Source organism: Chiloscyllium punctatum, chromosome 1 (genome assembly GCF_047496795.1).
Source record: "Chiloscyllium punctatum isolate Juve2018m chromosome 1, sChiPun1.3, whole genome shotgun sequence".
NCBI classification, from domain to species: domain Eukaryota; kingdom Metazoa; phylum Chordata; class Chondrichthyes; order Orectolobiformes; family Hemiscylliidae; genus Chiloscyllium; species Chiloscyllium punctatum.
The window spans coordinates 88,884,006-88,898,529 of NC_092739.1; the positions used below are offsets into that span (position 1 = coordinate 88,884,006).

General features: G+C 39.1%; 1 protein-coding gene across 6 annotated transcripts in view; it reads left to right on the forward strand.

Moving 5' to 3' along the window:
* Positions 1 to 14,524, forward strand: part of fat1a (FAT atypical cadherin 1a) — a 204,062-nt gene that overhangs the window by 185,723 nt on the left and 3,815 nt on the right. For 4 of the 6 annotated variants that reach the window (XM_072570435.1, XM_072570445.1, XM_072570416.1 and 1 more), the window contains 2 exons: positions 188 to 325; positions 13,668 to 13,727. In XM_072570435.1, the coding sequence (XP_072426536.1) occupies positions 188 to 325; positions 13,668 to 13,727 (198 nt within the window). The remainder of the gene's footprint in view (positions 1 to 187; positions 326 to 13,667; positions 13,728 to 14,524) is intronic. The other 2 variants (XM_072570456.1, XM_072570466.1) reach the window with 1 other exon arrangement.

Genomic DNA, 14,524 nt, shown 5'->3' on the forward strand with positions numbered 1-14,524 from the left:
GTGAGGCAGCAGTGTTAACCACTGAACGAACTTTGACTTCTTCAAACTCTCTTGCCTCTGAACGTGCACACTTTAAATCTGTTTCATATACTAGCTTTGTATATTGCAGCTGCTGAAACCGCAAGTGTCTTATTTTGATTTTCAGACTTTTAATAAAAAATTCACATTGATTTTGTCTACCTAATAGCTAAAGTGGTGGATCTCGATCCCTGTCTATCAAAGAAGCCTCTTGAGGACAGTGCTTGTCATCCTTTTAACACCCGAGGAAGCATCTCAGAAGTGCAGTCCCTTAGCTCTTTCCAATCTGAATCATGTGATGACAATGGTAAGAATTTTCAGATATCAAACTGTTAGCCGTGCATCTTTTTTAGAGGAAACTAAAGATTTACTGGAATTCAATGCTTTTTTTTGTCAGTTCTTGACAATTATCTGAAGACACATGCATTTCCTGCAATTAATAGCTGATGTTTCATTGGCTGTTTATATTATTACTAACAAAAAGCCCTCTAAAAATCTTGAGTATTGCATATTGAATGTACATCATACATATGAAGTGATTCCAGCTTCATCTTAATTTTTGGATTTCAGTAGATTTCTATAGTATGTTTAAGTGGCTATTGGTAAATTTCACTGAAGTTTTTATCTCCCATCTGGGTTAGGTCTCAGTAGGAACGAATTTAATGAGTATTCGGTTGCAAGTTTGCACTAATGGAGGAAGTTCATGAGAGAAATGCAATTCCCTGATATTGATATTTTCATTGTTAACTAAAGATTTCCAATGAAAGCAGTAGTTTTAAAAATATTGTAGTTATCTGATTTAATATAATATGGCTCGTAGGAGTCGCTAATTCTTGACTGCTAATATTAGCAAACGTTATTTAATAATCACAATGATGTAAGCTCTTGAATATCTTGTAGCACAGTGACAGTGTCCCACCTCCCTTAGAGGTATTGTTGTAGCATGTCCATATAGATCTATTCAAAATAAAATGCTGTGTAATGCAGTCATGACACATTTAACACTGTTCTCTAAATTTTTTCTTCAATTTGTGTTAGTGAACTGAGAATATTAACAAAGTTGCAATCCATTGATGGGGTTGTCTGTCATTTTATGTGAGGTCAACCTTGGGTTATTGTGCTTTATTGGTATAAAAGCTGCAAACGTGACAGCAGTTAATGATGCAAAGAAGCACACTAAAGAGGGAAGATGGAACTTCCAAAATTAGCTCTAAAACTAATCAGTGACCTGTAAAAGTTCTATGAATGAACTTTTTAGGTGAAGCTGCAGTATCCTGCTTTGATACTAATTGCTAACTTCACACGTGAAGTTATGTATAATTTGGAGAACATTATTTTGAGTGCTTGATGTGACAACACTTTGAGAGTGTGTTAGGTTTGCAATATCAGAATTGTGATTTCATAAGGCCCATATACAAAGTTCTGAGTCAGAATGATACGTGCACAGAAGGAGGCCATTTGGCCTATCATTCCTATGCCAGAAGACATTTCTCTAAGTTGCAGGCTTAGTTCAAGAATATAAACTGATCCATCTACATGGCAGTGATCAAAATCAAGAATTTTGAATCAGCTCTATATTTGTCAAAGCTTATGGTTTGGAGATTGACTTCTGCAATAGTGATTTGGTGGCCCATTTTAAATGCCATCTAATTTTCTTTTAAGTGAGCTGTCATCTTGTCGTGCTGGGTTTAGATGGATTGTAATGCGCAAAGATGGTTCGATTTTTTTATTTTGAGTATTTTTCCTTACCAGCTACCATGATTTCTTCAGAGGATCTCACAAGGTCCTTCCAAGTGAAGACATTTATCACTATATTCCATTTGAAATCAATTTTAGAGGCTCAGAAATAAACTTGAAGGCATTTTTCATGCCAACATGTCCGAGGCTAGCTGGAAATTGGACCTGGGGCCACACTGACAATGTTATCCATGCGTTGTGGCGGCTGTTACATCTTCGCAGGGAGCTTGCGCTTTGCAGATGCTGAACATCTTGCTGCTTGTCTTGTCAGCATCCAGCTAAAGACCTGTTCTTGGTGGGGAATTGGAGTGACCAATAGGACAAGGGTGGGGCTCCAAACAATAACTGCAGTTGTGGTAGTGCTATGACATGGTTCAGTTTCAAGTTCTATTTTTAAAATCTAATATTTCAGAAAATTTTCTCCTTGATGACCACAGTGAACACCTAAAAAAAAAAAAAAGCTGAGCTGGACAGTCCCGGTTCTGAGCTATTCATCATAAGCTGAGTTTGTAGAGCTTCTCTTCAGAGGTAAAGTTAGAGTCTAATGTTGTTTTATACTTGGGCTTGGCAAACTTGACTCTGGTACTGACGCACTTGCAGATTTGGATTGGGGGGCAAAAGTTGTTTGGAGAAACATTTGCTTCATATTTCCCTCGTGTTTGTACATTTGCTGCTAGTATGAATGTGCGCACAAGGCGAGAGCGGGAACAGTGTAGGCACAGCTGTGATAGTCTCCACAGTTGGATGACCTGCCAGTGGCCACTGTTAAATTGCACATGAATTAGAGCCACTTGAATGAAGTACAAGAGGCTGAATATTGCTGGGCAATATTTCCCTTAAAAAGTTTTCAACTACTGAATCCATAGAGAGACAATTCAAGTTTGAAAATGTAAACTATATCCATGGTGGTAAGTCTTGTGTTTAGTGTGTTCAGTGTAGGTGACTGAATCCCTGGTGCTTTGTAGGGAAATTGTTGAGGCCCTATGGATCTCATAAATAAGGCTAGAGATGTGCTACATGTCTCCATGGTGAGCCAGGTGACAAAAGGCTGGCTTGTGGATATCCTGAATGTTATCTCAAAGGACTTTGCTCTGAAAAGTCTTTCTGTGGAACTGGCCAATTAATGCTCAATTAGACACAACTTGTTGCTTCAAGTGTAAAGTAGGAGCAAAACTGAAACTGTCCATAATTAGTTAAAATGGGAATCTTGCAGCACATTTCTGACACACCATTTTTGGAAAATATGAATGGGGTTGCATGTCTGAGGCAGCAGGGGCTGATGGGGTGTTGTGACCATATGATAATATCTGAACTCCATTCTCTCAATTGTCACCCAGGGACCACAATAATTTTTAAGGTTCAAAATGGGGTTGTGGAGAGAAAATTTTGGAAACACTGGCTTGAGTCATGATAGACAAAATGGGATGCAAGTAAGACAGGAATCAGGAGAATGATTTTTCAATAACCTTACAGTACATGATAGAGCGAGACAAGAGACTGACCAGGAAAGCATTAGAATGTTTGTAGCGTTAGGAAACCTTAAATAATTACAACCAATGCATCCATTACCTTTGCAGCCACTTCTTTTGAAACCTCTGATGTAGGCCACCAGGTCCAAAGGACTCGTCAGCCTTTGATTTCAGTATTTTTACTTTTCTGTCCTCTAGAAATAGTGATTGTTTTAAATTTCTCCCTCCCTTTTTCCCATTGAGTCTACCCTTTCTCAGGTGCTTTCTGTGTTTTCAACTGTGAAGACTAATAAAACATACATATTTAAAATCTGTGCCTTAAATATCCTTAATTATTCTGTTCTTTTGCAACCACATTTCAGTAAAAGCTGTATAAACCCATTTATTTCTATTTGAGCTATTGATTCTTTAATCTTAATATAAATGTTGCAAGCCGTTGGTTATGAAACCTTTTGTTTTGTCACCACACTTTTGTATTCCATCTTTATTTGTATGACACTGCCCCATTCATTTGCACTCTAGTTATCTTTATCCCTGTTACTATGTTTTATTGTTTTGATCCTTCTCAGTAAACCTCTCCCTCTCTGTTTAGTGTAAAGCATTTTCTATAGCTAGGATATTGCTTCCAGCATGTTTCAAGCAAATTCTTTCCCAACAATATAGCCGCCTTTTTCCCATAGATTTAACTTCCTCTTTCACCACGATGTCAGTATTCCATTTACAACCATTTCCCCCACACTAAAGTTTCAGTCAGGCTTTTAACTCACTATCAGCTGTAACTGATGCTAATTTTCTTGTGGTTCAAGTAGTTACAGAGATTATCTTTGGCATGATCCTCATAAATATTTTTGAAATCTCAATGACCATCTTAAAGGAACTGCGCAAGATTTCATGTTTTAAAGATTTGAACAAATTAAAATCACACTCATTAGAAGATATTTATGAAACGGTGTCCAATGAAACAATATGGATAGAAACTAGAAATAAAGGGAAGATGGCCTTAACGGGATTATACGATCGGCTCTCCCATAGTCAGAGGGAAATTGAGGAGCAGATATATAGAGAGATCTCAGATATTAGGGGGGGGTGTGGCTTTGCTTGTCAAAGATAGTATTACAGCGGTGGAAAGGAAGATGGACGAAGATTTGCCATCTGAGGTAGTTTGGGTTGAGGTTAGGAATAGGAGAGGTGAGGTCACCCTGTTAGGAGTCTTTTACAGACCTCCTAATAGTCCGAGAATCGTTGAAGAAAGGATTGCGAAGATGATTCAGGAGAAGAGTGACAGTAATAGGGTGATTGTTATGGGAGACTTTAACTTTCCTGATATTGATTGGGAAAGCCATAGCTCAAGTTCGTTAGATGGGTCAGTGTTTGTGCAATGTGTGCAGGAGAGTTTCCTGACACAATATGTAGATAAGCCAACAAGAGGTGAGGCCATACTGGATTTGGTTCTGGGTAACGAACCAGGCCAGGTATTAGAACTAGAGGTAGGTGAGCACTTTGGGGACAGTGACCACAATTCGGTGATTTTTACTCTAGTGATGGAGAGGGATAAGTGTGTACTACAGGGCAAGAGTTATAGCTGGGGGCAGGGAAATTATGATGCGTTGAGGCATGACTTAGGAGGTGTGGATTGGAAAAGTAGATTCCAAGGCAAGAGCGTAATTGATATGTGGAACTTGTTCAAGGAGCAACTATTGAGTGTCCTTGATAAGTACGTACCTATCAGGCAGGGAGGAAAGGGTCGTGTGAGGGAGCCGTGGTTTAATAAGGAGTTGGAATCCCTTGTTAAATGGAAGAGGGCGGCCTTTGTAAAGATGAGGCGTGAAGGTTCAATAGGGGCAATTGAGAGTTATAAGGTAGCCCGGAAGGACCTGAAGAGAGAGCTAAGAGCAGCAAGGAGGGGACATGAAAGGTCCTTAGTTGGTAGGATTAGGGAAAACCCTAAGGCTTTCTATAGGTATGTTAGGAATAAAAGAATGACTAGGGAAGGAATAGGTCCAATCAAGGATAGTAATGGGAAGTTGCGTGTGGAGGCTGAAGAGATTGGGGAGGCGCTGAATGAATACTTTTCGTCAGTATTCACTCAGGAACAGGACGTTGTTGTCGATATGAATACTGAGGCACGAATAAGTAGAATGGATGGCTTTGAGATATGTAGAGAAGAGGTGTTGGAAATTCTGGCAAGGGTGAAAATAGACAAGTCCCCTGGGCCTGATGGCATTTATCCAAGGATTCTCTGGGAAGCAAGGGAGGAGATTGCAGAGCCATTGGCCTTGATTTTTGTGTCCTCTTTGTCGACAGGAGTAGTGCCAGAGGACTGGAGGCTAGCAAACGTGGTTCCCTTGTTCAAGAAGGGGAGTAGGGATAATCCTAGTAACTATAGGCCAGTGAGTCTCACTTCTGTTGTGGGCAAAGTCTTAGAGAGAATTGTAAGGGATAGGATTTATGCACATCTGGATAAGAATGATGTGATCAAGGATAGTCAGCATGGTTTTGTGAAGGGCAGGTCGTGCCTCACAAACCTTATTGAATTCTTTGAGAAGGTGACTAAGGAGTTAGATGAGGGGAAAGCGGTAGATGTGGTATATATGGATTTTAGTAAGGCGTTTGATAAGGTCCCCCATGGTAGGCTACTGCAGAAAATACAGAGATATGGCATTGAGGGTGAGTTGGAGGTTTGGATTAGGAATTGGCTCTCTGGAAGAAGACAGAGGGTAGTAGTTGATGGCAAAGGTTCATCTTGGAGTGCCGTCACTAGTGGTGTTCCGCAAGGATCTGTTTTGGGACCATTGCTGTTTGTCATTTTTATAAATGACCTGGAGGAAGGGTTAGAAGGTTGGGTGAGCAAGTTTGCGGATGATACGAAAGTCGGAGGAGTTGTAGACAGTGAGGAAGGATATGGCAGGTTACAGCGGGATATAGAGAAGCTGCAGAGCTGGGCAGAAAGGTGGCAAATGGAGTTCAATGTAGCTAAGTGTGAAGTGATTCACTTTGGTAAGAGTAATAAAAAGATGGATTACTGGGCTAATGGTAGACTACTTGGTAGTGTGGAAGAGCAGAGGGATCTTGGTGTCCATGTACACAGATCTCTGAAAGTTGCCACCCAGGTAAATAGTGCAGTGAAGAAGGCATATGGCGTACTGGCTTTTATTGGTAGAGGAATTGAGTTCCGGAGTATAAGACTCTGGTGCGGCCGCATCTGGAATATTGTGTGCAGTTTTGGTCGCCATACTATAGGAAGGATGTGGAGGCACTGGAACGGGTGCAGAGGAAGTTTACCAGGATGTTGCCTGGTATGGTAGGAAAATCCTATGAGGAAAGGCTGAGGCACTTGGGGTTGTTTTCATTGGAGAAAAGAAGGTTTAGGGGTGATTTGATAGAGGTGTACAAGATGATTAGGGGGTTAGATAGGGTTGACATTGAGAACCTTTTTCCACGTATGGAGTCAGCTATTACAAGGGGGCATAGCTTTAAATTAAGGGGGGGTAGATATAGGACTGATGTTAGGGGTAGGTTCTTCACTCAGCGAGTCGTAAGTTCATGGAATGCCCTGCCAGTAGCAGTAGTGGACTCTCCCTCTTTATGGGTATTTAAGCGGGCATTGGATAGGTATATGGAGGATAGTGGGTTAGTGTAGGTTAGGTGGGCTTTGATCGGCGCAACATCGAGGGCTGAAGGGCCTGTACTGCGCTGTATTCTTCTATGTTCTATGTTCTATGTTCTATATATGTCCCAATAATAGCATCGTAATAGTAGGAGATTTTAATTTTCCAACATTGTCTTGGACTGCCATAATGTTAAAGGCTTGGATGATGAGGAATTTGTTAAATGTGTTCAAGAAAATTTCCTTTATTAATACATACATTTACCTACTAGAAAAGGAGCAAAACTTGACCACCTCTTGGAAAATAAAGCAAGGCAAGTGACAGAAGTGCTAGTCGGGGAGCTGTTTGGAACTAGTGATCATAATTCTAAAAAAGTTTTTGGAAAAGGATAAGCCTTCCATAAAGGTTTAAGTTCTGAGTTGGGAATAAGGCAAATGTTAATGGCATGAGACAAGATTTTCAAAAGTTTATTGGAGTAGATTGTTCACAGGATGACTGACTAGTGGGAGGCTTTCAAAGTGTGATAACTAGAGTTCAGCAACATTACATTCCTGTTAGAGTGAAGGGTAAGGCTGGTAAGATTAGGGAATAATGGATGAATAACAATATTGAGGCTCTAGTCAAGAATAAGGAAGAATCATATATTAGATATAGACAACTGGGATCAAATGAATCTCTTGAGTATAAAGAGTGTAGGGGCATTCTTAAGGAAATCCAGGTGAGTATAAAGGGGATGTGCAATACCTTTGCAGATAAACTTAAGGATTATCCAAAGAGATTCTGCAAATATGTTAAGAGTAAAAGAGCACCTCGAGAGAATACATCCCCTTAAAGGTTAACAAGGTCATCAATGCATTGAATCTCAGGATTAAATGAATGTTTCACATCAGTTTTTACTGTGGAGAAAGAAATGGAGGCTAGAGAACTCTGAAATAATATATTGATATTTTGAAAATCGTTCACACTACAAACGAGGAAATGATGGAGGTCTTAGAAAACCCGAAGGTGGATATGGTTCAATTCTAGTCTCTGGCGACTGTGTCTATCTGAGTGGATATTCTCCCTGTGTCTGCGTGGGTTTCCTCTGGGTGCTCCAGCTTCCTCCCACAGTCCAAAGATGTGGAGGTCAGGTGAATTGGCCATGGTAAATTGCCCAGTGTGAGCTGCATTTGTCAGAGGGAAGTGGGTCTGGGTGAGTTACTTTTCGGAGTGTCAGTGCGGACTGGTTGGGTCAAAGGGTCTGTTTCCAAACTGTAGGAAACTAATCTAATCTAATCATAAATCTCCGGGACCTAATCAAGTGTATGCCAGGGCATTGTGGGTAGTTAGAAAAAATTGCAAGGCCCCTATCAGAAATATCTGTAACATTGATAAACATGGATGAGGTGCCAGAGGTTTGGAGAGTGGTTAATGTTGTGCCTTTATTTAAGAAAGACTGTAAGGAGAAGCCTGGGAACAAAATAGACCTTGAGTCTGACATTGGTGGTGAGTACATATTTGGCTGTAATTGAGATAGGATTTACTTGCTTTTTGAGAGGCAAGGACTGATTAAGGATAGTCAGCATGGTTTGTGAATGGGAAATCATGCCTCCAGCTCAATTGAGTTATTTGAGGAAGTACCCAAAAAGATTAGGGCAGAGCAGTAGACCTAGTTAACATGGATTTTAGTAAAGCCTTTGACAAGGTTCCACATGGTAGACTAATTAGTAAAGTTAGATTACGTGGAAGTCAGGGTGAAATTGTTAATGGGAAATAAAAATTGGCTTGATGGTAGGAGACAGAGGATGGTGGTGGAGAGTTGTTTTTTAGACCAGACCTCTGTGACCAGTGGTAATGCACAGGGATCAATCTTGGTCCACTTTTGGTTGTTATTCATAGAAACAGTTTCAATAAGAAATTCGGAGGTATGGTTAGTAAGTTTGCAAATGAAACCAAACTTGGTGGTATAGTGGTCAGTGAAGAAGATTATCTAAGATTGCAAAGATTTCTTGATCAATTGGGTAAATGGGCTGAGGAGCAAGCAGGTGGAGTTTCATTTAGATAAATACGAAGTAGTGAATTTTGGTAAAACCAACAGGGGCAGGAATTAGTTGAGAGTGTGGAGCTGGAAAAGCGCAGCAGATCAGGCAGCATCTGAGGAGCAGGAGAATCGATGTTTTAGGCATAAGCCCTTCATCAGGAATGTCTGATTTTCCAGCACCACACTCTTGACTCTGATCTCTAGCATCTGCAGACCTCTCTTTCTCCAAGGACAGGAATTAGACAATTAATGGTAGGGCCTTGGGTAGTGTTGTAGAGCGAGAGATCTAGGTGTTCAGGTACATAATTCTTTGAAACCTGCATCACAGGTAGACATGGTGGTTAAAAAGGAATTTAGCACGCTTGCCTTCATTGCTCAGACATTTTGAGTATATGATTTGCAGTATCATGTTGAGGTTGTGCAAGATGCTGGTGATGTCTCTTCTGGAGCACTGTGTGCAGTTCTGATCAACCTGTAATAGGAAAGATGTTGTTAAGTTAGAGAGGGTTCAGAAAAGATTAACCAAGATGTTGCTGGGAATGAAGGGTTTGAGCTATAAAAATAGACTAGATAGGCTGAGACTTTTTTCACTGGAGCATAGGAGGTTAAGGGGTGATCTTCGAGAGATTTATACAATCATGAGGGGCATAGACAAAGTGTGAATAGCAAGGGTCTTTTTCCCTAGGGTAGGGAAGTTTAAAATTAGAGGGCATTTTTTAAGGTGAGAGGAGAAAGATTTTAAAAAGGAGATGAGGGCCAACTTTTTTACACAGGGTGGCTTGTTTGTGGAGTGAACTGCCAGAGGAAGTGGTGGATTGCTGGGACAGTTACAATATTTAAAAGACATGTGCATGACTACCTGAATAGGGAAGATTTGGAGAGATGAGGGCCAAATGCAGACCAGTGAGATCAGTTTAGCTTGAGAAGATGGTTTGCATGGACTAGTTGGACCGAAGTGTCTATTTCCATGCTTTATAACTCTTAAGTGCTGTTCAGTAGGCAACTAATAAACTAAACTACAGAAATAATGTCCCTACTTCAATTGTTGATATGGCTACAAATTCCACAGCATGGTTGTACTTTACTGAGTAGTCTCTACTGAATTGCAGACTTCAGTAACCAGTCCAATATCACTGCCAACGTCCAGTAGGATCCTTTCTCCCTGTTCTTCCACATAACATTCACAGCTGTTAAAAGGTGCTTCTAAATTCTTAAGTGTTAACTAATTCTTGGATTCTTAAGCAATCTCACCTAGCAATCCAGTATCCAAACCAATCCAGGCACTGACTATTCCAAAACATGTCCCCTCAGTCCTATACTTTGCAATGTAATGATTTGTAGAAGCTGAAGCTGGGGCTTCCAGTTTATCAACTCTGAACCAACATTTCTTGAGCTGCAGGCACTTTATACAATGTGGTTGCTATAAATCACAGTGGTATCCACCAGCTCCCACATGGTACAGCTGCAATACATTGCCTGCCTTGCCATATTAACTGTAAGTGATTTAACTAATGTTTCAGGTTTTGAAATATTACTCAAGGAATTACATGCAGCTTTTTTACCCAGATTTACATAAGTAATATTTAACGTAGTAATGTATTTAAATATCCTTCATGCAAGCTTAAGCTACTGTCCAGTTTAAAGAAAGGTGTCTTAACAGTTTGACTTTCTATTTGCATGTAAACGCTGGACTTTAGCTCTCAGATTTCTGTGTCCTGCTCCTCTTCCTCAGACCATTCCTGGTTCTGTAAAACACTGGAACAACATTTTTTCCATTACTGTGCTGAGATTCCTCACTCTCAATGTCTAAGTTCTGTGATCTGTCAAGCTAGAACCATGAGCTGGCAAAATAATTCCTGCTTTATATTAGTTGGAATTAATTTCGCAAAATTGAGTCAGCACCTGCAGACTAGGGAACCACTTTTCATTAGCCATTAAGAAAAGAATTATGCTCACTGCTACTCAAGACCATAAGACTTATGTGACTAGAAGTAGGCTATTCAGTCCATTTAGCCAACTCCATCATTCAACAAGGTTCTGGCAGTTAAAACTCCTGTTGCCTGCTTTACCCCATATCACTCAATTCTCTTACTGATGAAACATTTATTTATCTCTGCCTTGAATTTATAAATGACCCATCCTTGACAGTCCTCTGTGGTAAGGAATGCCACAGATTCCAAAAGGCATTCAATAAAGTGCCACATACATGACTTCTTAAGATAAGAACACATGTACAGGATAGTATATTGGCATGGATAGAGGATTGGCTAACTAATAGAAAACAGTTGTATGAAGGGGCAGATTCATGATGTCAGCTTGTGAAGTTCCACAGGTATCAGTGCTGGGGGCTACTATTATTTATATATAATAATGACTGGGATGACCAAAGAGAATAACTGTTGTCAAGTTTGCAGATGTCCGAAAAATAGGTGGCGAGGCAAGAGTAAGGATAACACAGTGTCTACAGAAGAAGGCAGGCTAAGTGAATGGGCAAAGGTTTGGTAGATGGAATATTGTGTTAGAGAATGAGAGGTCATGCACTTTGACAGGAACAATAGAGGAACAGGAATATTATTAAAATGGTGAAAGACTGCAGAAAGCACGAGCATAGATTCAGGAATGTTCATGTATGAATCACAGAAGCTAGTATCCAAGTTCAGCAGATAATATGGAGAACAAAATGTTTTGGTAACCGTTATTTCAAAAGTAATTAAATATAAAAGTAGAGAAGTCTTGCTAAAACTGTACAAGGCATGAGTTAGACCACATTGTGAATTCTGTGAACAGTTTTGGTCCCTTTGTCTAAGGAAAGATATACTGGCATTGAAGACAATCCAGACAAGGTTCATTTAGCTGATTCTAGTCATTGGGGAGTTTTCTGGTGGTGAGAGCTTGAGCACATTGCTCTTGAACTCATTGGAGTTCAGAAGAATGAGAAGTGACCTTATTGAATCATGTAAAGTTCTTAGGGGGTTTGATATGGTTGATACAGAGGGGATGTTTCCTTGTTTGGGAGAGTCTAGAATCAAAGTGTAATCACAGTGTAATGGGTCGACCATTTAAGGTAGAGATGAGGGGTAATTTTTTTCTGAGGGTAGCCGGTCTGTGGAATTCTTTCCATAGAAGGTTGTTGAGGTTGAGTCATGAAGTATTATCCGAGCTGATATCAGCCTTTAATCAGTAAGGCATCACGGGTTCTAGGTCAAAGGCAGGAAAATGGAGTTGAGGATTATCGGATCAACCTTTTGATTTTGTTATATTTTGGAGTAGACATGATGGGCCAAATACCGTGTTACTTCTACGTTTTGTTGTTCTATAGACATAGAAAATCTCTTGTCTGTTTGTTCACCACAAAACATTGAAATAAACTACAAGTAAATCCCAAGTGTTACGTTAATATTTAACATAAACTAGATTTTGCAGAGTGAGATCAATCTTTAAAATACTTCGAATATCTTCAGCACCTTTTTGAAATTGGTATTCCGTTGTCTGTTGAATTGAACTCAATGATAAATCAAATTGGCAATGGTAGAAGATCTGAGCATTTCAATACATGGTGTGGCAAAATTAGACTATTTTTCATGATTTTAATTTAGTTTTGTTTTCCTTGTCAATTTGCAATATTTTTGTTCTTTGAATCCGTAATAGTTGAGAATGCTACCAACTAAAAATTACAAATATTTTTGTAACTTTATAGGGAAATTTGGCAAGTTTCTTGCATGAATGTTTTTGAAATGTATTTGTTTTGCTCCATCTAATCACTTTCATCGGTAAAGACTTTCCATAGTTACTCGTTGATTATTTTCCTTTATCTTTATCGAGGATTCCATTATAGCTTTCTTCACTGTTTTGTGAAGTTGCTAGTAAATATGAATTAATCTAGTCTTTCAGCAGGAAACCGGAAGTGCATTCCAAAGATAATAGTTGTGTAGTTTTGAATTCAGTAGCATATTATGTTTAATGCAGTGCTTTAGACTTGAGAAACAAACATCTTTGTAAAGTAAGCAGTGATCACCAAGAAAGTCTGTTTCCAGTTATGTTCCTGAAAATGTCAACGTGGGGCTTTGTAGGTGAACTGCATAGCAATCTATGTATTAATTGCTCACAGATGGAGTGCTTTGCAATTAAATTCTCCAGCGTGTAAGAACAGCGACATTTAACCCTGTTTTTAAAAAAACTGTCCTCGTTGATATTAGTTTTTGAAAGTATGTAGTTATTCTCAGTATCTATGTTATGGTTTTCTAACCTCTGTTCTTGGGGTTTTGCAACCACAAGAACTGGCACAGTGTTAAAAAGCATCACAACTACAAACATCTCTCTCTCTCAAATTTTCCTCAGGAAATTAATATTTTCTCGTATTTCTTTTAACTCTCAGACACCTTTCACTCCGAACCAAAAAGGCACATCAGCTTAAATTAGCTGATATATCCACTTGTGGCAATAGGGAATATTGTTTTTTTTGTGCTTGACTGCATTCCTTGTGAGTTTTCTGTGAAGCTTACAGAAACAATCCTGAAGTACATATCTCGCTAACAAAACCATAATCAAAGAGTAGCCAGAGAACCAATGGGGACAGCTACTGATTACCAAATGCCTCATAACCTGAGGTGAACCCATCAGATGTTTGGGCATTGCTAATGATTTCATTATGTTCTAATCATATTCTTGTTACTGAAAATAAATTTTTGGCTGTAGGTTTGTAAATTTGTATTCTAAACAACAGCCAGCTAGAATAAAAATGATATGAATGTATTTTAAATTTTTGTACTAATTGTAAATTTATTTCAATCTGCTCCTTCCCAATCCTCCTGCAAGCTTCCATAGTGACTGTAATACACCTTGTCAATGCAGTTGTTGACTCGGTAGAAAAAGAAGGTATATTTTTTTTTACAAAGCTCAGTTATAAGTGTGTTGTGGTTAATTAAACTCTTGTATGTCTTTAACACGTATGTAAATGCAGTGAGAGTGCTGTTTATCCATGTAGCAGGGGTTTGGCTGTCATTAATTATGAATATATCCAGAATTTTAATTTCCTTTTTCCAATAAGAGTTGTAAGCATTGGTAGAAAACATGACATTTTCCCAAGTCATTCACCAAACAACAACGATGGCAGCTTGAGTTTCTTTCCTCTGTATCCAGCATATTTTCTCTTCCCTTTTTTCCATCTAGAAGTGTAAAAGAATAGGATTGTCCTCACACAATGGAGCTAGTTCCATACTTGGTTTTGGAACAGTGCATGTTCAGGAGCATATGGTTTGTTGTAAATTCACTCATAACTTTGGCATTTTTATTTGCTTGCCTCCTCTTTGTTAGTTATATCTCTCTCCGGGTTGTGTACCATGCTATAAAAATAGATTACAGGTATTCTCCAGGAAAATATAGTATCTAATTGCTTAGCAACCATTTAAGACATCTGGTGTTTTTTTAAACAGTGACTTGGAGGAGCAATAACAGCATAAGTTGCCAAAACCTAGTGAGGTATGCTGGTCTTCTGTTAAATATTCAAGTTCAAAGTGTACCTAAACGCGCACATTCAGTGGGTCTAAAGCATTTAAAATATGAATGGATCCATTATTTTGTTCCACACTGCACAAAATTTTGTCTTAAACTCTGGTAGACCAAAGTCCTATTGTAAGGTAAAGCTGAGATAAATCCTGAGACATTTTACAGTT